The following is a 22,500-nucleotide window of genomic DNA, read 5'->3' as shown; positions in this document are numbered from 1 at the left end:
TGTTGGTCACGTGAGTGAAAACCAACAATAAAAGTGTGCTTACGCAAGTCCGACGACGACGGCTACGAGAACGCCATGAAACAACGGGCTCAATAAAAAAGAACAAAGGCTCCGCGCGTCCGTTTTACGTTCTGGCAACGTTTTGTTTGCTGTTCGCGTCCTGACAACGAGGTGGAGGAAAGCGAGCAGCAGACGATCTATTCTCAGTTTTAACTCAAAAAAGCCATACTGTTCATATCAAGTTTACTCGTGGAATGTTGATACAAATTTTCCATGTGGGATGAGAAGGAGCAATCGCGAAATTAAAACAAAAACGGGAAACAATATTTTTAGACCAGTGATAATAGGCAGGAGTCCATGACTAGGAGCGAACAACAGCTCTATTTTCCTGTCACGGCGTTTTCACAGGATCATTTACCTATTTTAAGATTGAGCGGAAAAACCTTCAAACTAGTTTGAATGAAATTTTCACATTCAGAGTATCCTCTCGCTTTGAACCCCTACACTGAAGTCTCATGGTGGTCCCTATACGAAGGCAGCCGTCAATTTCTTCTGTTTCACTTTAAACAAGGTGCTCTATCCTATCTTTTTGGAAATAAGTGAAATCCAACTACAAGCGCGTTTCATTGTCCGGCATGAATTCCTTTCGTTGATACTGATTGAAGCATTGACCCTTTTATTAGACGAAAATATAGCAGAACGTAGCCCTGACTCGCCTCTTGTGCGACGTCTATATGCTGTTGCCTCTTGTTAGACAGATCATCCTCCAGCTGGACGACTCTGCTGCGCAACTTCGAGCACTGTTATGAGAAAAAAAGAAACGCAATGAATATTTCACGTACCTTCTCAAAGGCCCTCCTTCAACCGACAGGCTTCTCAACCATTTGTTTTGTTATGGAAATTCGCATTGCTTATCGTAGCGATCTGATTGGATGAATTTCATCTTTGGCGGGATTTTCATATATGAAAATTGTTCCACGGCACGCAATGCTTGTCGGATGAAGAGGGGCCTTTAAAGATGGCTAACAGCTGTTTCAATGTGCCCAAATGCCATACCTCTTCCTCAAGATGGCTGAAGGTGGTCTTAATGTTCGTAAGTTGATCGTTTAACTCAGTTGTTGTCTGCTCTAAAGTATATATCTGAAAATAAATCGGTTGAAAAGGAATTCTTTTAGAAATGACTTGACGTAACACAACTAACTTCACAGAACAAAAAATGTTCTAAGGAACGGAGACCAAAGAAACTACGCCAAGCTTTCACTTCAGAAGCGGACAATCAGATGGGCCAATCACAGGGCAAGGCACGTATACGCAGCCGGCGCCAAGGGCGGGAAACGCGAGCGAACTAATCACAATTGGTTTTGGTATTTTCTCTTTCGTGACTCTCTTAGACCCGTTTGATAATGTGGTGCAAGTGTGTTGATGCAGAAGCAACCGTCGAATTACTTTTGAGAATTGCTTGACTATCGTTCTGTAATGAAGACAACCTACCTCGTTTTCCTTCTCACGAAGCTCTTGGTCACGAGTCGTTAATGTGGTTTGAGTGGCCGTAAGTTTGCCGTTCAAATTAGCGATCTGAAAAAAACATGAGGCAAAGAAACCCCAAACCGTTAGTCTCGTTTTCATTATAAAAAATGGTGCACTCAAGAGGGACGATCCCGCGAGGAGCGTGTCCTCGTTCTTCCTGGCGCGGCGCGTCTCGTAGATCAAAATTAAATGGGGCTATGTCACTGCAGACCAGTTAATTTTGTGTAATTTTACCATTTAGTCGCTCCTACTCGCTATGCAACTTAACGAAATTAGTTTTAAACAACGCAAATCAAAGCTTTGTGATAAAAATATGTTTGTCGAGCATAAATACTTTACGTTAGAAACAACAAAGAAAAACTTTGAAATTCAAACTGTTAGGCCGAACAGTTTTCAAAAACCCCAATTGCAAGCCATTTTAATCTTCTTCAATTTGCCCATCCCTGCCTCCGTTTCAGACCTTCCTTCATTGTTTTAAGTAGTCATTTCTACGTTCGCTTGCCAGTTTTCACTCGCTGCATTTGGCTAAACTTAGGGGACACAGCCCTTTAAAAACTCCGACCTATTCGTCATATCACTGACCTCCTCTGAGTAGCTCTTGATTGTATCCTGCAAGCTTGACAAATCTTCCTCAAGACGGCGCACGATCTCTTCCTTTTTCCCTAACTGAAAACATGTCCAAGGAATTGATAATCAAATAGACAAAAGTGTTCACTTTCCGCCTTAGTCGGTTTAGAATGACGCAGCATTTTCCGAGAAAGAAAAAAAATATTTTCTTACTTCACTCTTGTTCTTCTGTTTCTGATTGGCCAGCTCCTTTTGAAGTTGCTGACTGAGTTGCTCACTTCGTGTGATCTGCATGGAAATGACACAAATTACCAAGGCAAGAAAAATTCGTAACCTTTGGATCAATATTTCAAGGGTGCAATCTCGTCGGTTTAGTTGTGCAACATATATTGTCTGCGATTCACTTGCGTTCAATTCCATTTCTTTAGTGCGAAGAGGATGATTCAACGTATATGAAAGAGCTGCTGACTGCCTTTAATCAAACATCTTGACGTAACATAGATACAAGGGTATCCCAATTGATTAGTAGGCAGCTTCCGGAATTAGAGCTCTCCAGGAAGGGGCGCGGTCAAGATAGAGCGCTAAATTTGCATGTGGAGGATACCGGTTAAATCCTATTCTCTCACTAATCAAAGCAGTTGTCTTTGGTGGCCCCGAATTCACTCCACCGCACTTTGTAACTAATTCCCCTAATCCAATCAGGGTTTCTTAAAGCTGTGGTGTCGACTTAAATTGTTACTTTCCATTCAAGACCCCACAAGCGTTCAATATAACCACGTATAGATAAAGGTTTATCCCAGCTGACTTTAACATGTTTTTCGTGTAGTTGTAGGCTTAAATACCCATAAAACGGACGGAAAACCAACAGAGGTGGGATTGATACCAGCTTCAGCGCTGGTAGAACAACTACGTAAATTAAAGCGATATCGCAAACTATCATGATTATGAATGAAGAGGGTAGTTTCTAAAGAAACTGTGGGGCTGCGTCGGTGGGGAAGTAGTATACAAAAATTTGGTTTTGTCAACGGAGTTGATAATGTAAATTGGCCACCGTACATAGATTCTAAAAGCTGACGTTTCGAGCGTTAGCCCTTCGTCAGATCGATTCGCTCTGACGAAGGGCGAACGCTCGAAACGTCAGCTTTTAGAATCTCTGTACGGTGGACAATTTACATTATCAACTCCGTTGATAAAACCCAATTTTTATATCATGATCATGAGTCATGAAAAATGTTTACAAATATCACCTGTATAGATGCTTGTCTTCTGTCCTCTTTTACTCGGTTTAATTCATCTTCCACTTCTACGAGCCGTTCTTCATAATAAGTAACCTTGATATGCCACAAAAAAACGATCTTTAAGAATTTAAATGGCTTCAAATAACATTCAAGTGTGCAATATAGGCATTGTGATTATCTCTTATTTTCGCAGTTTGATTTGGTGGGTGCATGCCGCCATTGCATGAAATCCGAAACAGGCAATAATTGGAACAAATGTTCCGTGCAATAAATTTAAGGCCACTCCGAGGTCTTCGATATAGATGCCAAAAACTGAACCTTTTTTCGACGGTGTTTTCGAACTGATACCCCGATTTCATTAAGGACTTTGTTTATTATATCCTATACCCATCGTTAGTAATGAAATGTAAGCGAAACTTGCAGCATTTTATTCTTTGAAGCCGGCGAATAGTTGATAAGGATTATTTGCTATCGTACATTGAACTTTTAAGAATTGAGCATGCTCATAACTGAACTGCTGAGAATAGACCCTCTAGTAAACTGTTAGCTCAGAGAAAAAATCTAAACAGGGTCCAAATCTTAAGTGCAGAAAGTGCTAAAAGCCGAGTGAGCGAACGAGGCAGTGAGTGATCTGCCCCATAAAGACACTCGACCATACCCTTTGGGTATTTAACTTGTAAAAACCTGGACTCGATACTTACTTGTTGAACTCTCTGAGCGTGTTGCTCCTTTTCGGCAAGAATCGCGGTTTGTAACTGTCTGATTTTCTCATCCTTCTCCGATATCTGGGATGTGGATCAATGAACAACAATCAAGATTCCACGAACGGAATAAGGCAAAGATGGCATCAACTTATCTTACCTCCTTTAGCGACTTCTCGAACTTCTCTTTTGATACGTTCAGATCTTCTTGAAGATGGCGAGCTCTTTCCTCTTGGAAAGTCCCCTGAAAATTCAAACCATCGGTTAACAACTGAGCAAGCGCTGATGATAAAAAGGCCTCATGCAGACAGTCCGACAAACCAATCAGAGGTTGAAACGAATGCAGGCAAGAGTGGCGCCAAATTAACGCACAGACTATTGGATGAACCAATCAGAGGCGAAGCAAATATTGGTGGCCGGCGGGAAGAGCGGTAAAACCGACTGTCAAGGTCGATTTAAATCTACTTCTGATAGGTTGAGACAGCAAAGTCTTCAATGATTTGCGAAATCAAGGATACACTCGACGGGAATTAAAACTTACTTCCTTCTGTTTGTCAGACAGCTTTTGCTTCAAGTTATGAATTGTGTCTTCACAATGCGAAACCTGTAATTGAAAAGTGTCCATTGAAATTAAGGCATGCTTGCTCAAAACATTTACAGCAGTTAGAAAGATTCATATTCATTATGAGTTCAGAGAGTACAGCTTACATTTTAATCAAGCGAGAAAGACCGCGAAACCTGGTGTATTCACTCTTAAAAAATAACGCGGCGTGCGAACAAATGAATGTTCCCCCTTAGACATTTGTTTCGTTTACTAGTAGTTGATTACTGTTTAAAGCCTAGTGATACTGTATATTAAATTCAGCGAGAAAGGAAATCAGTGATAAAACAACTAAACAAACAAACCTGGCTTTTGAGTCTTTGACAAGCGTCTTGTGTAAGGTGAAGTTCTCTGTCGAGTGCTTCCATCGCGTTGCTTTGTTTTTGACTCTAAAAGAGACGCAGAGCAATGCAATTCAAAAAAACTCAGTTAAAACACGATCGATACCACATCTAAAACTGAACAATTTACCTAAATATATCAACTTGACAACGGTGAAAAACCACAAAGCGCTTGACGCAAAAAACGTAACTAAAGCAAATAGTGAACGAATTTTACTGATATTTCTTGATCAACTTTTTTAGGTATTAGAATGCCACCCTTAGTACTCGCAGAAATATCCAGGTCTGGTAGGATCCACTGACTGTTTTTAGCGACGCAGTGAAAGCATCGCATGACAGAAGGTTCGCGTGGGGCAACGCCAAATCAACGCCAAATGTGCGCGTATTAATTAAATCCAGAGACGAACAACAAGAAACAGGTGACAGATGATTATGATATTGAAATTCATGCAATCAAATAAAGCAGAAACCAATACAATTAAAAGAGAGCTTTCAGTCTGCAAGCAGGTGAAAATTTAGAGTGAAAACTTTGCAAGCTTATCGGAAACGTCAAGGGTTGATTACGCGGTGTGATGTAGATATATATCATCTACTACATATATATCTTTAAAAATGTTTCCTAAAACAGATCACCGGGAATGTATTTTAAAATCAACTGAGAGAGATTATCAAAACCTCTGCAAACCAATAATACGGAACAAGCGAGTTTTAACATGTTAGGAGCGAAGCCTTCTCGACTGTACTTTAAATTAATACAAATTAATAGAACACTTCTTTTGTTTCTCTTCCATAGAATATAACGTGAGAGCTTTACATGTAACAATGACCTACAATTATTAAAATGGTATCATGCTGACAGCAGGGCTTTCATGCCACAGGAAGCACACGAGAAACCTCACAGCGAATTGTTTCAGTATAGCACTTGAGCAAAACGGGCAATAGGTAAACAGCGCTTTCATTAGAAGAGGTGCACCGCCGTCTTTTTGTCAGAAATTTGCCTGTCACCGCCGGCTACTCTGCCTTGATTTTCACTCAAACCCTTGTAAAAGACAAGAGTGAACGCCGCTTACATATAGCCTAGGCATCAGTCTACTTCAAGAGTTATTGAAACCCCTAGGTAAAAGAATGCAAGATTGCTGGGGCTAAAATTGAATCAGTTATTTATTTTCCCAGCAAAAATAAATTAAATGAAGTGGAGAAGTGATCCTCGCACGTATCTGGACAATTTAAGCAATTGTCCGTTTTAAACACCTGAAAACTTCAGGCCGCTTCAACGGGATTCGAACCTATGACATCTGCGCTGCCGGTGCGAGGATCACTTCTCTCTTCCGTCTTTCACCCGCACTTCAACTGTACATTTATTTCAAACATAGATTAGTCAGTTCTTTCTCTCACTTTTTCGGATTCCGTAGCGTAGTTTTTCCTGGCCTCAGCAAGCTCTTGAGATTGTTGATTAAATTCTTCTTCTTGCTTCACAGCCTGGAATCAAAAGCTCGTGATGCTGATATTTCAAAGGAAAAGGTCTTCGAAACCTTTAATTCGAAAACGAAAGGAAGAGGTTCCTACTGGTCAATGCTCAAAATTGCCCAAAGCCCATTGGCCACAAAATAACAAAACTTGGTGGTCAAACATTAGACTCGTCTTCGTTTTTATTGGTTGGTTACTGGTTCAGTCATTCTTGTGTTTTCTCATATTATCGATTTTTGTTAAGCTTTTTATTTCTTTGTTTAAAAAAAGAAGACCGAATCTGCTTTTCATACCTGCTCATGAGCTTCCTTCAAAGTTCTTTCAAGGTTCTTGATTGTCGACTCACATCGATTGACCTTAAAAAAATGACAATTTCGCACAGTTATCCACAAAGGAAGAGACTTATGGGCTGTTTTAAGATATCCGTGACTGTTCTAGAAGGTGAAACAACTTTATTTTCGTTTGGTTAAGATGCATGATTCCCGATCCAAACCGAAATTTCTGCGGGCTCTTTTCTCAACCGTCAAAATAAGCAGGGAAGCAGTCGAATCCTCGCCGTTGTTTTTTCGTCCCCAGCGCTTTGATCTTTGTGGGTACCGGTGAGGGTTCACACATCGTTCCCCTTATTCCTATCTTCCTTGTCCTAAGATGTACATTACTACATTTAACTCTACTTTACTTTCAACGGGAAAGACACAAAACAAATCGGAATGACACGCTAAATAAAAAATAAAGACTGTCATGACATGTAAAAGGGAAGGAAGAGATGAGTGAAACCCATTTTTCGAAGAGAATTTCTTACTTTAAATTTAATACTCACCTGACCAACGCTTTGGTCAAACTGGCCTTTGTAATAAGTGAGGTTTTTTTGCATTTGATGGCTGTGTGACTCAAGTTCTCTCAGTTGATCTTTCAAACTGGACGCCTGATACATTAAACAAACAAGTAAAGTAAGATGAGTAAGGCCTCAGCCTCGGAATTATTATTCTGAGCCAATGAGGCGCACTTTCACAACAGATTTTGCCCTTTTTCTCACCTGGTTCTTTGTTTCTGCCAAATCGTTTTCCTGCCGACGAACCGTTTGTTCCATACGCTCGATCTGTAACGAGAGAGACGGTATAAACAAAAATGAACTATTTACCGATGTGGAGTTGGGTAGTGGTGGATCTACCACTAGCCCCTGACACTGAAGTGAATAGTCTTTTTAATACAGTATATACGAAACTGAAAACTTGATAATAGAGGTTTACTATCAATAGAGTTATTTCAGTAGAGTTATGAATTAGAGTTAGAGTTAACGACTGCCAAAATCCTGAATTCAAGATTTTGGAAGTTCAAAATCTTGAATTCAATATTTTGGCAGTCCAAAATCTTGAATTCAGGATTTTGGAAACTTAACTCTAACTCTACGACATAACTCTATGAAAATAACTCTAAGAATAGCTGTCCCCTTGATAATATAGCACAAAATGGTGATTTTAACTCATTTCTTCCTGCAACAATTACAATATTTTCGGGTGCAAATCCCGTGCGAGTTGCTCGGAGGTGAATAGCAAAGGATATTCGGAATTTGAATAGCCAATCAGAGCGCACCTTCAAAGTTATCCACTGTTTTAGAAAATATACTAAGACAATTTTCCAATATTCTAAGGAAAGCTCTCCAAGTGATTTATTTCAAGTGTTGACAAACTGTTTCACCAAGCTTTGGAAAGGATTGGAAACAAAACTAAAATGTATATAATACCTCATGTAAGGATTCTTCATTTAGCTTTTGACTCAGCTGTAATTCGCGGGACAGTTTATTATTGGTTTCGCGCTCCTCTTGTAGCTGAAATTGCATTCAGAAAAAAAAGTTAGCGATAAGGAAATTGGGTACACTTTATATCTCTCAAATACGAAGTGCGATTCATTTACTAAGACTTTACTGACCCTGTTTTCGCAGTTCATACTATAAGTTACTGCAAGTTGTTATTTCAATTCACACAATTAAAATTTTAAAAGTTAGAAAACAAGGCTAGTCAAACATATATAGAGCAGTCAACGGTGTGTTTCAATTTCGGAAAGGAACATCAAGGCAATTGTCCTTTGCAGGAGAATGTTTGTCACGGAACGTTTCCGCGTAGTTGCTAAGTTGGGAATGTTCTAAGAAGGTTGCATTCTTGTCATGAATATTTCCTCATCTCTCTGTTAGAATTGGGAGCATAAGCAACAACAACGCAAATGCCACCAAAAACTAGACATCATAAAGCAAATGGCGAGCTGCAAGTGCCGTGCGACATGTAGTTTAGTCTACCTTTTTCCTGTTCTTTGCAAATCATCAATGCAAAATACGTTAAAGCTTTGGATGACAACGAGAGTATGAAATACTGAATCGTTTATTCTCTTTACTTGCTTCAAAAGCGTTCCTACCAATCCACGTTTGTGCAACGCGAACACAGTGACGTTTCCGTTTACATCGTTGCAAACTCTCCGTTGTAATAATCGCAGTAGGCCAGCCGTATCCTTCTCTTCCGCTCAAAATAAAAGAGACATTTTGACTGAAACACGAGAGCAACGAGTACGACTTTCTTTCATGAGCCAGCGCACTTGAAAACCTCCAAACCCAATGCGCACTCTCAGAAAGAAAATTCGCAAAGTTCAGAGACAATGTAAAATCCAGTGTTCACTGACACGTATGAAATAAATATCTTTTACCTGATTTGCAGCATCGTTTTCCTTCTGCATGACTTCAGTGAGGTTTGCTCCGAGTGTCTCAATTTCCGCGTTAAGACGTTTAAGCTTGGAGGAAAAAAACATACGGTTTAGAAAAGAACTGGAACAAAGAAAGAACCTTGATTGTAAAATTACCACGCGTACGCGCATAACGGCTATAATCTCGCTGAGAAATCTTTCATCAAAAGCCTGTATTTTGCTTTCATGGACATACAGACTAAACTAACTAAAACGCGCAAATGGCAAGAACACTGATGCCAAAGTCCACCATGTAAAGCGAAGGACTGAGTTTTCCACGACAGCCTTGAAGATACAACAATGGCTTCATGCGTTTGCACGGAAAGTTACATTATGCTTCCATGCTACCGGCTTCAACCACAAAATTGGACCATTCTTTCATTCAGTGGAACACTAATCATCTTCATTTTGGACCAGCTGTGTTACATAGGTTTCCATATGGAAGATGGTAAGAACTTGTTTACAAGTAGATTAGAGTGGACAACCTCGCGAGCTGCTACGAAATTTCCGAACTCTTCTCGGATATGTACTCGATTTCTCGTGTAAACAATTATTTCTTCAATTGCGCATTTGATTTAAATATAGAGTAGCTTTCCGTAAAGCCCACTTGTCGCAACTTCGATGCCCAAAATCACAACTCTGACTCGCTTGCGTTAAAACCCCGTTAGTTACGTCGGCCGTTCTACGTTAAATCAAGAATAAAGAGATCATCCCTGCCAATCATAATAGATGCAGACAATCAAACGCGCTAATCATAGCGCAAATACATACAGCTGGCGCTGAGTGCGGGCGGGAAATCAATTGGATAAAAATTGGCGCGAATTAAAAGTTTTCAAGTCAATCGGCACCAAGGGTGGAAGCCAAAGTCGTCGGCAAGCTACTTTCGTTACTCAATTGAAAACCAATTAACATCTGCATCACCATATTTACCTCCGATGCATCCCTTCCCTCCAACTCAGTAAGGGTATTTTCCAGATGTTCTACACTTTGCATCAGCCGTTGGACCTCATGCATTAATCGAACTTTGTCTGTTTTAAGCTGTTGAATCTCTTTACTATCATGGACCATCTGAAAGAAAAACAGAATTCAAACCATTCACTGAAAGGCCTGCAAGTTTCGGTAGCACTTCAAACTAAACGAACGGCCGTTTCTTTTCACGGTATTTACCTTTTCTTCATCGCTTTCCCGCTGAGTTCTCAGCTCTTTCATCTTCGATTCCAATTCTCCAATCTTTGCTTTCATCTCCGTTACCTCCGTTTCTCGTTCTGCCAACTCCGTAGTACATGTTATGTACTCTTGCTGGCTAGCATCCAGCTCAGACTGCAGGCTCAGAATAGTCTCGTCTCGTTTGGCGACCTGCAAGGAAATTGCGGTTCGAAGTGTCCAATGAAATTAGAATTTACGGCTAGTGCAAGTGCACAAATGCAAAGGTATGGGTTGCAACGAGGGAGGCAATCAGAGATGAAGACCCAAACTGCAAAGAGATAAGGGATGGCGCAGTGGTGAGAGAACTCGCCTCGCACCAATGTGGCCCGGGTGCGATTCCCACATCCGTCGTCATATGTGGGTTGAGTTTGTTGGTTCTCTTCTCTGCTCCGAGAGGTTTTTCTCCGGGTACTCCGATCCGGTTGTCTCCTCTCCTCAAAAACCAATATGATTTGATATGCATTAATTTGATTTGATTTCATTTGTGCACGACCCCACACGGTATTCTGCCTTAAACATTATCGTGTGAAAATAAAGTTCCATTATTATTATATTAAATATTTTCAATACGAGTTTTAGCAGCAAGTTAGAGAACTGAACCGAGATTTGTGACACGATGGAATTTAAAGCTTGAAGCTTGTTTGTCCTTAAAACAACGAAACAGCTGTTATCAGAGCAGGCAACCTGTAGGTCGTTTACAAAGACGGAGTGGATGAATTGATTCGGGATCACAAAAGACATAGTCCAGTTAGCGGTAAAAGAGGGAATTGCACCCAGGGCATTCGCAAGGAAATCCAAACCACAAGCCACTGGAACATGCCGCTCACCTAATAGCCCTTATGCGTGATGACCTCTGACTAGCTGATTTCACCAAGCCTCGAATTCAAAAATCAAACTTGTAAATTTTAGCTTGAACTGAATCCCAAAGGAACAAACTTGTCAAGAAAACCCACGTCACGTACAAACAGTATTGCATATCCAGATGATGTGAATAATTTTGTGCAAGCGAGGCTTAGTGGTGAATTTTTGAGCATATGACGTCATCATGCATAAGGCCTATTCGGCTACCGTAACCCCAAAACGGTCATTATTGATTAGCAAAAACAGTTTCATTGCGTGTCTTGGCAGAGAGAAACATTACCATCACAGTATTTTTAAAATAAATAAAAATGTATATTTAAAATACCTCTTGGGTACAGATCTTGTGCTTCTCCTTTGACATTGACAACTCCATTTCCAAGTTTCGAATAGTCTCTTCCATATCGACCATCTAAAAAGACAAGGAAAATAGTGTAACACCAGAAGAGAAGGCATATATTTTTTACGATCGGAAAGCTAAAGGACAAGTAATAGCTCTTATAGGTTGGCCTTCGTTAACTAGTGTCGAAACGAAAGTCATGGGCCAAATACAATTGTCTTTCAAACTATAGTCATGTGCTGGACATATTTGCTAGAAATGGCCGGAATAAGAATGCCTACTGTATTCTAACTCGTTCTACAATGAGCGCCACCCGATGCTATCAATGGTGACAGGGTATTCCGCATGAAAGAAATGTATTGGTTCGAATTCCGTTGAAGCCGTCGGAATTTTTTCAGGTGTCTATAAACTGATAGTTGCTGAAATTGTCCAGTTAAGTGCGTGGATCACTTCTTTGTTGGAGTGTTCTGCAGTTACTCTAAACAAATGATGATGATGATGACGATGATGATGATTGAAAGTTATTCCTTCGTCCAATCAGGACAGATGTTGTCAATACAATCAGCGAATGTCTGAGTGGGTTCAAACGACGACCGGGAATACTTCCGCGTTCGCAGGCGTAACACATCTGACCAATCAAAAAGCTTGGGAAGACTGATACGAACGTGGCATGGTGGCATGGTGGCATGGTTGGAGTATGGGCTAAGCACGTATTCACACCGATCGTCCACTACAGTCGGTCGCGAAGCGTGAAATTGAGAGAAAATTGCTAGAACCTCACGTTATACTTGCAAAGGAAATGCTATTTGCGAAGCGATTGAGTGGGATGATTACCCTGATCGTTGAATATTACGGTATATTTTAAGGGACCGTTTAGGTTTGGCTTCGGTTTTGATTAATTCGGAAAGTGGCGCATTTTGTAACGTCGACAAAACGAAAGAAAACGCGAAGTAAATAGGCCGTTTCCGAGTTCATATCTGTCTCGTCTTCAAAGCGAGTAAAAGTGCGAAATTTTTGTGATGGTAATTAGTTCTACTTTCAGTGTGAATGAAAACTAATATTCATAGATAAACCTCGCACTTAGACTCGCTTTGAAGAGGAGGCAAACATGAACTCGGAAAGCACTTATTTCCATACGTTTCCATACGTGAAAACAACTCGGAAAACTGCGCAGAACTTTGATTAAAGACCTGATCGCTTGACTTCGAGACATCATCTTGTAATGAAGACAATTCATCTCGCAACTTTGCCATAAGCTCCTCTTGGCGAACAAGCTGACGAAGAGATAGGAATAATACAGTAAATAACTTTCTAACAATATCACATAGCGAGTGGATTACTTTCAATCGTCTTTGATGGGGATACAGTACGGGATGTCAAGTGAACAAAAATATGAAAAAGTGACGCAAGCTAACAAGACCTATACCAAATCGCGGTGGTTTTTTGCTAGTTTCTTTGTCGATGCCATGTTGTCTCGTCTAGATGCTCTCGAACTTCACTTGAACTTCACTTGCATATTCTTAGCCAATTGAGACGTCATCGCGATGAAGTCATCGTAAATGTCTCTCGCGCTTAAGATCGCATGCGCGCGCAAGGTGAAACCGGGTAAATAATGCTGTTTGCCTTCTTTTTTCTTTTAAGAGGAAGACAAGAGGACCGGACGTGACAGGGCAACAGCCACAAGTTTACTCTTCTTTCCCTTTCAAAATGAATACCAATCGGGATTTCTTTTATGCCGGGCAACTAGTTTTACTTTTCGTAAGAGAAATTCTGCTCTCTCGAAGTCGCTTTTCAAATAGAGGCTGGAGCGAACTGCAATGAATTCTGGAACAGCCTACGTCTCCAGCCAAAAGAGATATCCAATGAGGCCACAAAGTGAGCCTTAATGTAACTTTGCATAAAAGTCGTGTGTCCGTTTAGGCTCGTTCTTCTCAAACAAGTGAGCATGATCTGTGACAGCCGAAGAAAAATGAAGTGATTACCTCGTCGTAGCATTCCGTGTACTGTTGCTGTGTCTCGGCAAAGTCTTCTTCCAGCTGTTTAATTCTCCTTTCTCGGATAGCAACCTAAATACAGCGGGCACGCAGAGAATTAGAAAAATATGGGGTAAGACGACGGATGGGACTCGAAAACCACGTTTGGACGTCGTTTTCGGCAAACCTCATTATTCTGGCGTAGTTTGAAAAGTGAAATCGGGTAACGCAAACGACAAAGGGTACAGAGTGCATCCAACTGCTATTTCTGTTCTGCAGTCAGTAATATATAGGTTGTTTATTACGCAGCCGTTCTTTTTGTGTTTTCACGCAACGCTCTTCTCCGCGCGACCCGAAGAACAGCTGCATGGGAGACTATCTTACCCTAAATCCTTTGACTGAGTACATCATACTTGGGCGACCAAACGGCGAGTGTTTGTCATTAAAACGAAAGCAGTGGACATTACAGTGCACATTGCACGGGAATTTATTTCACCTAGAGACCCATAAGCCGTTCAGGCGAAGAAATTGCTTGTTTTTTGTTCCGCCTATGGCCCAGTCCACCGGATCAGCGCGACCAAAACAAATGGAGTTATCTATGAATTAGTGACTAACCCAGTGAAGAAAGGTATCCACCCAAAGAACAGCACGGTGTAAAAATGTTATTTCATCTGCCTGGTCTCGGTTTATCAAAAGGTGGGTAGCTCTCTCCAACTGGTAAATCACAACGAACCCAGGGACATGAAATGTCAGAGCAACAACTGGATTTTTCCTGCGTAGTGACTTCCGCAGCGCATACCGCAATCCACCCTTCCAACAACTAGGGCCCGACGTAATTGGCACCAACTGTTCAAGACGCATAAATCGCCCGGCTATGACAAGCTTGGGACATTTTTTTTATGCGTCTGTTAAATTTCTTTAGTATAAAGATGGGCACAAGACGGGTTATGCGTCAGGTTTTGAAGAAGTGCTTTCTTACACAGTTCGTCTGGACGCATAATGTTCACCGATGTAGAAGCCCTCGTGAGGTTTCATGCGATCGCTTTGCCACGGAAAACGAAAACAAAAGACTAAACAACAAAATCCTTGGCTTCGACTTCAAAATGTCAGAAGTTGAAATTACCAAAAGACGGTCACCTTAAGAGAGCTTCTTACACCACCTGTTATGCCTCATGTGTGTGTTCAGAGCAGACGCATTTCACAGATCCCATGATACCCTAGTTCGTTATTTAAACGGACTTTGCGTTCTTAGAGTGAAAAATGCCAATTCTACGCCATGGCAACATTCAAGACCATATCTTTCAGCAAAAGCTAATGAAAAATATCCATCGTGAATTTAACTCGAGCAGAAGAAATGGTCTAGAATGTTGTCATTCCACAGACAACAACCACAAAGCGACCTTCTGCTAAAATCATATTTATTCATGTCATCGATAAAAAATATACTTCATTAATTTGTCTATTAATTTCTTTGGCTTGATGTCAGAACTTAATAAGATATCTATATGGCCAGCCATGAATTAAAAATCTATAAAAAATCTTATTCGTTTACAATATTCGTTCATTTGCTCGATAATTTTGCTTTTCAGTGAAAATAAATCACAAGTGATCACATGTTACTCTATTAAGATAACTTTACAATACTAAGATCAAAATAGCTTTCATCGTTTAAAATATAGGAAATGTGATGTATAACTGAATCAAATAATCATTTGCTGTAGGTGAAAGAAGTATGGTCTTGAATGTGCAAATATTGTGACTTTCCTAAAACTACTTTTCAAGTTTGAAGTTGCTCAAACTTTGAATCAAAAATTTGAAATCATCTTTAAAAAAGTCAGTCTGGGTATATACAGACAGTCAATAATAATAGACCCGGCATTTTCGAATTCTCACGGCTGGACTGGATCTAGCATGAAATGGAGGCTAATGCGAGCAAATCTTTTCAAATGTAAATTAATTTGCCCACATTAGCCTCCATTTCATGCTAGATCCAGTCCAACCGTTAGAATACGAAACTGGCCTATTGATAAAAGGACAATGGTATAAAAGAACCCTTTGTTGACTAGGGCAATGGTCAAAAATAAATAAAACATACCAAACTTTGGCATAAGAAAACATTAATGACTTATTATTATATTAAACATAAATAGGAAACCGTGTTTATGAGGTGAAGCCTGCATCTACATAGAAATGTCACGTTTCACGTATGCCTTAATCGGAATGTGCATTGCATGGAGAAGGCAATATTCGCCTGAAAATGTTTTTGCTATCACAAAGGAGGCCCAAGCGAGTGAGTGCTGCGGGTAAGTGAAAGGATGACTAAACTTCTAATCCTGGAAGTAAGAGTTGTTGTTTAAGAAGACTTTCTCCCCATCTGCACTCACATCTTCGGCTGCCGTTTCTCGCAAGTCCTCCAGCGCTCTGCTGCTCTCATTGAGGTCTCGCTCAAGTCGATTGATGACGTCCAACTGCTGAGAGATCTGGCGCAGAAAAAAAAGACAACGAATAAATGAGTAGACAGCCTACTTCGATCAATCAAAATGGAGCAAGATAATCAAGTTAACCAATCCGGAGCAGGAGAAAATGAATGCAAAACAAGTTACAACTGGTTTGAAAGAGAGGTTGTTTGCTTTTGATTGGTAGGGAAACGAGATTTTTTAGACCAATCACTTGCCGACAAATAGTAAAACCAAAGCAATTAGTGGTGAGCTGGAGATCTGTATCTCTGAATTCAGAATGAACATTCTCGCACATTTATTTCACAGGTCGCGTAGATAATCAATGAATGGTTAGGGTTACGTTTTTGCAAACGTTGGCCGTGTAGCACTTACATTTAAACAGAATTAACTATTGGAGGGTAACGTGAAGTGCTATTTTCTACCCTTGTAAACCATGTGAGCGTTAGCCCTTCAACTGGAATTGGGCCCACAAAAAGAGAAAAAAAAAACTCTGACCAGGGCAATTCTCACCCTGGTCCGAGTTTTCCTCTGTCTTTGTGTTGGCCCAGTTCCATTAGTGGAGCTAAGTTAAACGCTCACATGGTTTACATGGGTAGAAAATAGCACCTCACATTACCCTCCAATAGTTGATGACAATAGTCTATTTAAGACCACTTACTTCGGCCATTCAAAATGGACGAAGACAATCACCTGGACCAATCAATATTGTATCTATCATTCTGGGTAACATTTGAAGTGAATGCATGGGGTACGTATGTGACCTCGTTTTCACGTTGCATCAACGCCGCCATGATGGTGGACAAAAACAATGGACTGCCGAAGCTCTGACGTCACGTTTTTAGCTGGTTCTGAACAAACCAACATTGTTTCATAACGAGATATCGTCACGATAGTATGTATCACTCGTTTACCGAAGAAGAAAAATCGTTTAGCCAAGGTCATCTGTGTCCCTTGAGATCGGTTGCAAATGACCCACTCCAGGCCACCTACAACTTTACTCACGGAGAGGTTTGCAATTGAATAGAAAGAGAAATTTCGCATTTGTCGCTTCGGTTTTGAATTATACTGCGTTTCGTGACAGGCTGCAAAATCTAGAGATACAATCTCTGCCAATTGAAAGCAATGACACAACTGGCTGTGACTTTCACCCACTGAAAGAAAATTTAACAAATTCCACAAATTTAACAAAATGATAAAGCTTTTTTGTTGCGCGTTACTGTAAAAATCCAAACATTCAAGTCTGAAAAGGTGGTCCAAAACTTCGAACGAAAGCCAGGACTGCGTGTCCCCTCCAAGCGATTCTTATAATAGTGCAACTGCAACTCGCTATTCCCATCAAATAATCGCATTCGGGAGTGTTCGCATACCACCTGAACAAACCGAGGACTAACCGTGTCCCGCTTGTGTAGTAATGGAGAAAAACGACCTTTCATGCCGCCCAACGTTTCCACTCGTTAAGCGTCGCTTGCAGATAGTAAAATGGCTTAAGATCCTCGCACTTGGCTGGGCAATTCAAGTAAATTTGTTCTTATAGACACCTAAAAAACTCAGGCGGCTTCCACGGGATTCAAAGGTATGACCTCTCCGATGCTGGTGCAATGCCCTACCAACTGAACTATGAAGTCACTTGGTTGGGAGCAGGTCAATCATTTGTTGGGCTCATGTGTTCCGGTGAAAGGACCGATGCACCAATGAAATGTGCAGTTGAAGTGCGAGTTATATACGAACGATAGAAGTGATTGGGATCACTGCTATGTTTCGCGGTCCATTACCTGCAATTCAAATAGGCTTTTTTTTTTTCTTTCAGTATAATGGATTATTGTAAGTAATTACTTTGATTCCGGTTTCCACGATACTCGCTAACATGTTTAATCATAGCCATGACAGTTTTCTCAATTTGATTGCTGCATTAACTGCTTTATTTTTCACTTATTATTCCGTAAGGTTGTAATCGCACAGTTGGCTGTAATCGGACAGTTTCATCAGCCAATCACGTTTAGTGCACTCAGCTTAATCTGCCAATCACAGAACCATAGCAATGACCACTTACCCTACCAAACTGGGGATTTTCAAAAATGGACGGATTTGTAACATTAGACAGTGAAAAAGGAATGCATTTGTTTTCTCGAAACTTGTGATGGTCATGGTAACCATACTCGTGATTAAACAAATCGGACTGTCAGACTCCCGCTACGCGGTGGTTCGATTTTGTTAATCACTCGTATGATTACAGACCGAATTGGACTCAACTCAGTCTAATTACCATTATAAATAAAAGACAGACGACAAGTTTAACCGCCAAAATCGATCGTCTTAAACGCGTAATGAGCAACGCGCCATTGATGTGGTGTAGCGGTGAGAACATTCGCCTCCCACCACTGTGGACAGGACTTTTACTACAAGTGCGTTGAGTTTAAGATGGCTCCAGACTCAGCTTCGAGCGCTTTTGTCCAGGCACTCCTGTTTTCATCCCACACCAAAATTAATCGGTGAGGGCGGTACTGGAGAATGCAACAAGGTGTAAATACGTGTCCCTCGCTGAATAAAGTATTCTTCTTTTTCATCATCATCTACACCAAATTCCCATATTCCATTCCAACTCAAACAAAAACTGGCATAGAAAATAGGATATACAATACCTCTCGTTCCTTGTCCCGCTGTTGATCTTTCAGATAAGATGTTTCTGATTTCAAGCGATCGAGAATTTCATCTCGTTTGGATAACTAAGAAGAAACAAGCGCACAAAAAGGACAATATCAGTTAACTGTGCCTCAGCAAAAATGTCTTAACTCAAATAAGATGATAGTATTCGTGGAAGAGAGGAACGAAAACTGAAAGGAATTTTAAATTAAGGCCGTCTGGGACAAGAGGCCAGTGAAAGATTTTTTTTTTTTTAAGGAATTAAAAACTCACCTTAGCTAAAACATCCCTGTGCTGGTCCTGTAAGTCATCCATCTCTGCCGCCAAGTGTTGAATCGTGTCTTCTTTGATATCAGCCTACACAAAAAAACATAATTCAATCGAAGTTCAGAATGCAACATGAAAGTACTATATTTGACCTGTATGTCTGATAAAAGGGAGTTGAAGCCATGCACCGGTCAACATCAACGAAAACGTCACTTCAAATGTAACTTTGCGATATCGTAAATATCTCCCGATCATTCATTCCATCACCTTCGTGTGGTACATTATGGGCGAGTTATTCAATAACTGGATCAGAAAGATCGAAAACGAGCGATTTAGTTTTCAGTCACTGTTGTTCTTGTTATTTTAGAAAGAACGGTGGGCACTTATGATGTAGATGAAACCTTGTGAAATTCCTTCCCTCACGACCATCGTTCTTCCTTTAACAAATAGTACTGCTTTCTTACGTAGTCCTTGCCGTCGTTGGGTATCTCAAACTTCTTACTCAAACACGGCATCTCAAACGTGTCTTTGTTAGGTTAGCAACGAGGCCTGCATGGCCCCAAAGCAAAAAGAACAAGTGAAACCGAAAACCACGTTTCACTTCTTGCTTATTTGCTCGGTTTAAATTATGGGGGCCCGGGATGTTTAATGCGCGACAAAGACATTATCTACTCAGTTCGTATGAAGCTTGGAAGCCTACGACCTGAAAGAGAGAATGATGTTATAGAGTTAGAAATTGGACCGAGTTCTACCTCGTGTGCTTTTTGATCCCGTTCACTTTGAAGAGACGCCATTTTCAAGTTAAGCTCCCGGATGCTGTCTTCATAATGGTCCATCTATAAAAGAGAGACAAAAGACGAGTCACATACGAATTGATCAGCGGGGAAAACGAAACAAAACAAAAAAGCGGACAAATGTATACCAGGTGTGAAATAAAAGTTTGACAAATAATCGCAGTTAGATGGGCAACTGAAGCAGTTGCAACTGAGAAGGCTTGAACGCTTCGAACCCTGCGATTGTGCTGCCCTTGCTCCACCAAATGGGAGCTGGTCATTTGTGAGTTCAAATTTACCCTGCACGAGGTGGAAGAAGTGCTTTTTTTAAGAATAACATGAAGTTTCATATATTTCAACTGCGGAATAGAATGAAATGTAAATTGCAAAATCATAGCAGTTACCGGTTGAGCAACTTGAGGGGGGGGGGGGGGGTGGCTCTTAACGACCAAACCGTTGCTATGGCCCCTTCGAATAGTCATTTCTCTTTAACTCTACAGTTATCCTTTTTTGCCAAGTGTGTTCTATTTAACATTTCTTTGTCTGGTTCGACTCACAACCATATTTGGTAAATCACGTGACCAAAACAGAAAATGCCTGAAAACTGAGCGAGTTGACTATGTTTTTCACAAGTTTTTAACGCAACAGTATGAGAACATTCTAACACAAAATCTGTATTAAGAATTTTAAAATACTTTCTCTCAGAAAATTATGACGCCATAAGGTCCTCCTTCGATACACTTTTCAAAATATCCGTTCCCTTTTTTGTACAAATAGAAATTCCATGCTACAGTTCACGAAGAATGATGGGACGGTTCCCATCCGGTGAAAAAGCCGCTTCTTCCGTTCGTTTCCAAAGAGTTTTTACATAATTTTCACTGAAATGCACGGCAGAAAACTGGGACTAATTGCGCATTGGCCTTCTGATTGAAGTGATGTCAGATTGCCATTGAAAAAAAAAATCTTCAAAGAACTACTCCACGCAAGCTTTTTGTAGGGCTCTTGACTAAAAAGCCTCCTTAGCAACCCTTGTCTTTCCGAAGTTAAGTGCCACCCCTCTTAAGAAGTTCAAAAGCGAAGCCCGAAAAATTCTGGCTTGAACGACGTTCGGACCCATGACGGTGCTATTGTGCCGCAATTGAGCTATCAAGCAACCTGGAGGCTGATCAACTAAGAATTATCCCTTTAGACGTTACAAATGAGCACGGATACCTTGTCGGTGTATTCGTCAGACTTGGACTTCATTTCAGTCAGTTTGGCTTCCATGTCAACCACAGCAGAATTCCTCTGCTGCATCTGCGAGAAAATTAAATAAAAGGGCATGGAATATTGATTTTGATGAAACAATTTAAAGAAATAGTAACTTCATTCTTACATCTTGGAGGCAATCCTCATACTGCTGCCTAAGTCGCTCTATCGATCGCTCATGTTCATGCACCTTAAAAGAGAAAGAGACATGTCATCTTTATACACTCTAATTTCAAGTGGCGGCCATTTTAAGTTAACACATTCAAGTTAGCCTCTTATCGTCGTTCAATGTAAAATGTCAAACTCACGATCTCCCCAGTAGATCACAGTCGCTCACACACTTATGGAGGAAAACACGCTTTCTCTGTAAAAATTATCGCCCAAAATGGCTTTTGAACAAGTTTACGCTGATAAGTAATTTCTCACGTTGTTCCATGTATCATGGAGCATTGAATCTAGGACATTTTCAACTCTTTCATAATCAATGTGTACATGTCATCAGCATTCACCTTTATTGCTCGACGACCATTTTGGAGTCCGTGGGGAATAAAGGCTTTGTCTTTGCATTGTCTTTGCACGTCTAGCCTTACACTGAACGAGAGGTTAGCCGTGCAAAATCTCTTGTTTGGACATAGAGTGTTATGGTCTATTGCACTGGCCTGCAGAGATGACACGCTTAAACCGAGTATTAGAGAGCTCTTGAAGCCAGCAGTTGTCATGAGACTGACAACATCCCTGTTTCGAAACAGCTATTAATTTCTGTTGTCCCTGTCTAAAAAAAGTGAGATGTCGTCTATACGCCTCTCCCGTTTGTTGCTGCGGTCGCTAAATTAGAAGTCATTGTGGTCCCGTTACAGAATGATCTAGACGATTCTTTTAATTTCCGTAGTATAGAGATCAATTTGGAGTTGTTTGTCAGAACTCATACATTTTCCTCAGCTTTCTGCTGTTGCTCTTGAAGAGCTAACTTCTCGATCTTTAGTTTGTGGATAGCTTCCTCCCGTTTGGCCACCTGGAAGACAAAGAAAGAAACATCAAATGAGGAAGAGCCATAAAAGGCGACAAATCTCTTTCAAAAAAAAAAGGCACGTAACGCGGTTTTCAAAATAAACGATTTCTTTGGCCAATCAAAGAAGAAGCAGACGATCAAATTTGCCAATTACAGCGCAAGGCGGATGCATGGTAACGCAAGGCGGATGCATGGTAACGCAAGACGGATTCATGGTAACGCAAGGCGGATGCATGGTAACGCAAGGAAGATGTATGGTAACGCAAGGCGGATGCATGGTAACGCAAGGCGGATTCATGGTAACGCAAGGCGGATGCATGGTAAAGGAAGTGGTGCTAAGCGCGGAAAATAGGGGTGTGAACAAGTCGTACTTACATAAAAAAATGTATTAATCGCTCATGACTCGATAATAATCTGAAAAAACCCTAGTGCTCCTAACCAGAATTCGGCGCTATGATCTTACAACCAATGAGCTATAGGAATATTGTGGGACCTGGGAAATTTGCCACCCGAGCCTAGTTTAGTTTCCGAAAAAGAACTCGATTTTTTTAGATC

The 22,500-nt window shown here is 40.7% G+C and overlaps 1 protein-coding gene across 3 annotated transcripts in view; it reads right to left on the bottom strand.

Annotated features, from left to right (window-relative positions):
* LOC138021692 (putative leucine-rich repeat-containing protein DDB_G0290503) overlaps positions 1-22,500 on the bottom strand; it is a 65,231-nt gene that overhangs the window by 23,705 nt on the left and 19,026 nt on the right. For all 3 annotated transcript variants that reach the window (XM_068868651.1, XM_068868649.1, XM_068868650.1), the window contains exons 21-48: positions 21,865-21,948; positions 21,064-21,126; positions 20,901-20,984; positions 19,668-19,751; positions 18,922-19,005; positions 18,648-18,731; positions 15,934-16,029; positions 13,559-13,642; positions 12,767-12,850; positions 11,565-11,648; positions 10,340-10,528; positions 10,103-10,240; positions 9,137-9,220; positions 8,187-8,270; positions 7,479-7,541; positions 7,263-7,367; positions 6,736-6,798; positions 6,371-6,454; positions 4,940-5,023; positions 4,575-4,637; positions 4,194-4,277; positions 4,034-4,117; positions 3,342-3,425; positions 2,308-2,382; positions 2,110-2,193; positions 1,492-1,575; positions 1,057-1,140; positions 717-800 (exon numbers count right to left, since the gene is read on the bottom strand). In XM_068868651.1, the coding sequence (XP_068724752.1) occupies positions 717-800; positions 1,057-1,140; positions 1,492-1,575; positions 2,110-2,193; positions 2,308-2,382; positions 3,342-3,425; positions 4,034-4,117; positions 4,194-4,277; positions 4,575-4,637; positions 4,940-5,023; positions 6,371-6,454; positions 6,736-6,798; positions 7,263-7,367; positions 7,479-7,541; positions 8,187-8,270; positions 9,137-9,220; positions 10,103-10,240; positions 10,340-10,528; positions 11,565-11,648; positions 12,767-12,850; positions 13,559-13,642; positions 15,934-16,029; positions 18,648-18,731; positions 18,922-19,005; positions 19,668-19,751; positions 20,901-20,984; positions 21,064-21,126; positions 21,865-21,948 (2,451 nt within the window). The remainder of the gene's footprint in view (positions 1-716; positions 801-1,056; positions 1,141-1,491; positions 1,576-2,109; positions 2,194-2,307; positions 2,383-3,341; positions 3,426-4,033; positions 4,118-4,193; positions 4,278-4,574; positions 4,638-4,939; positions 5,024-6,370; positions 6,455-6,735; positions 6,799-7,262; positions 7,368-7,478; positions 7,542-8,186; positions 8,271-9,136; positions 9,221-10,102; positions 10,241-10,339; positions 10,529-11,564; positions 11,649-12,766; positions 12,851-13,558; positions 13,643-15,933; positions 16,030-18,647; positions 18,732-18,921; positions 19,006-19,667; positions 19,752-20,900; positions 20,985-21,063; positions 21,127-21,864; positions 21,949-22,500) is intronic.

Source organism: Montipora capricornis, chromosome 10 (genome assembly GCF_036669925.1).
Source record: "Montipora capricornis isolate CH-2021 chromosome 10, ASM3666992v2, whole genome shotgun sequence".
NCBI lineage: Eukaryota > Metazoa > Cnidaria > Anthozoa > Scleractinia > Acroporidae > Montipora > Montipora capricornis.
The sequence above is the reverse complement of the archived record's forward strand: the minus strand, read 5'-3'. Positions and strand labels throughout refer to the sequence as shown.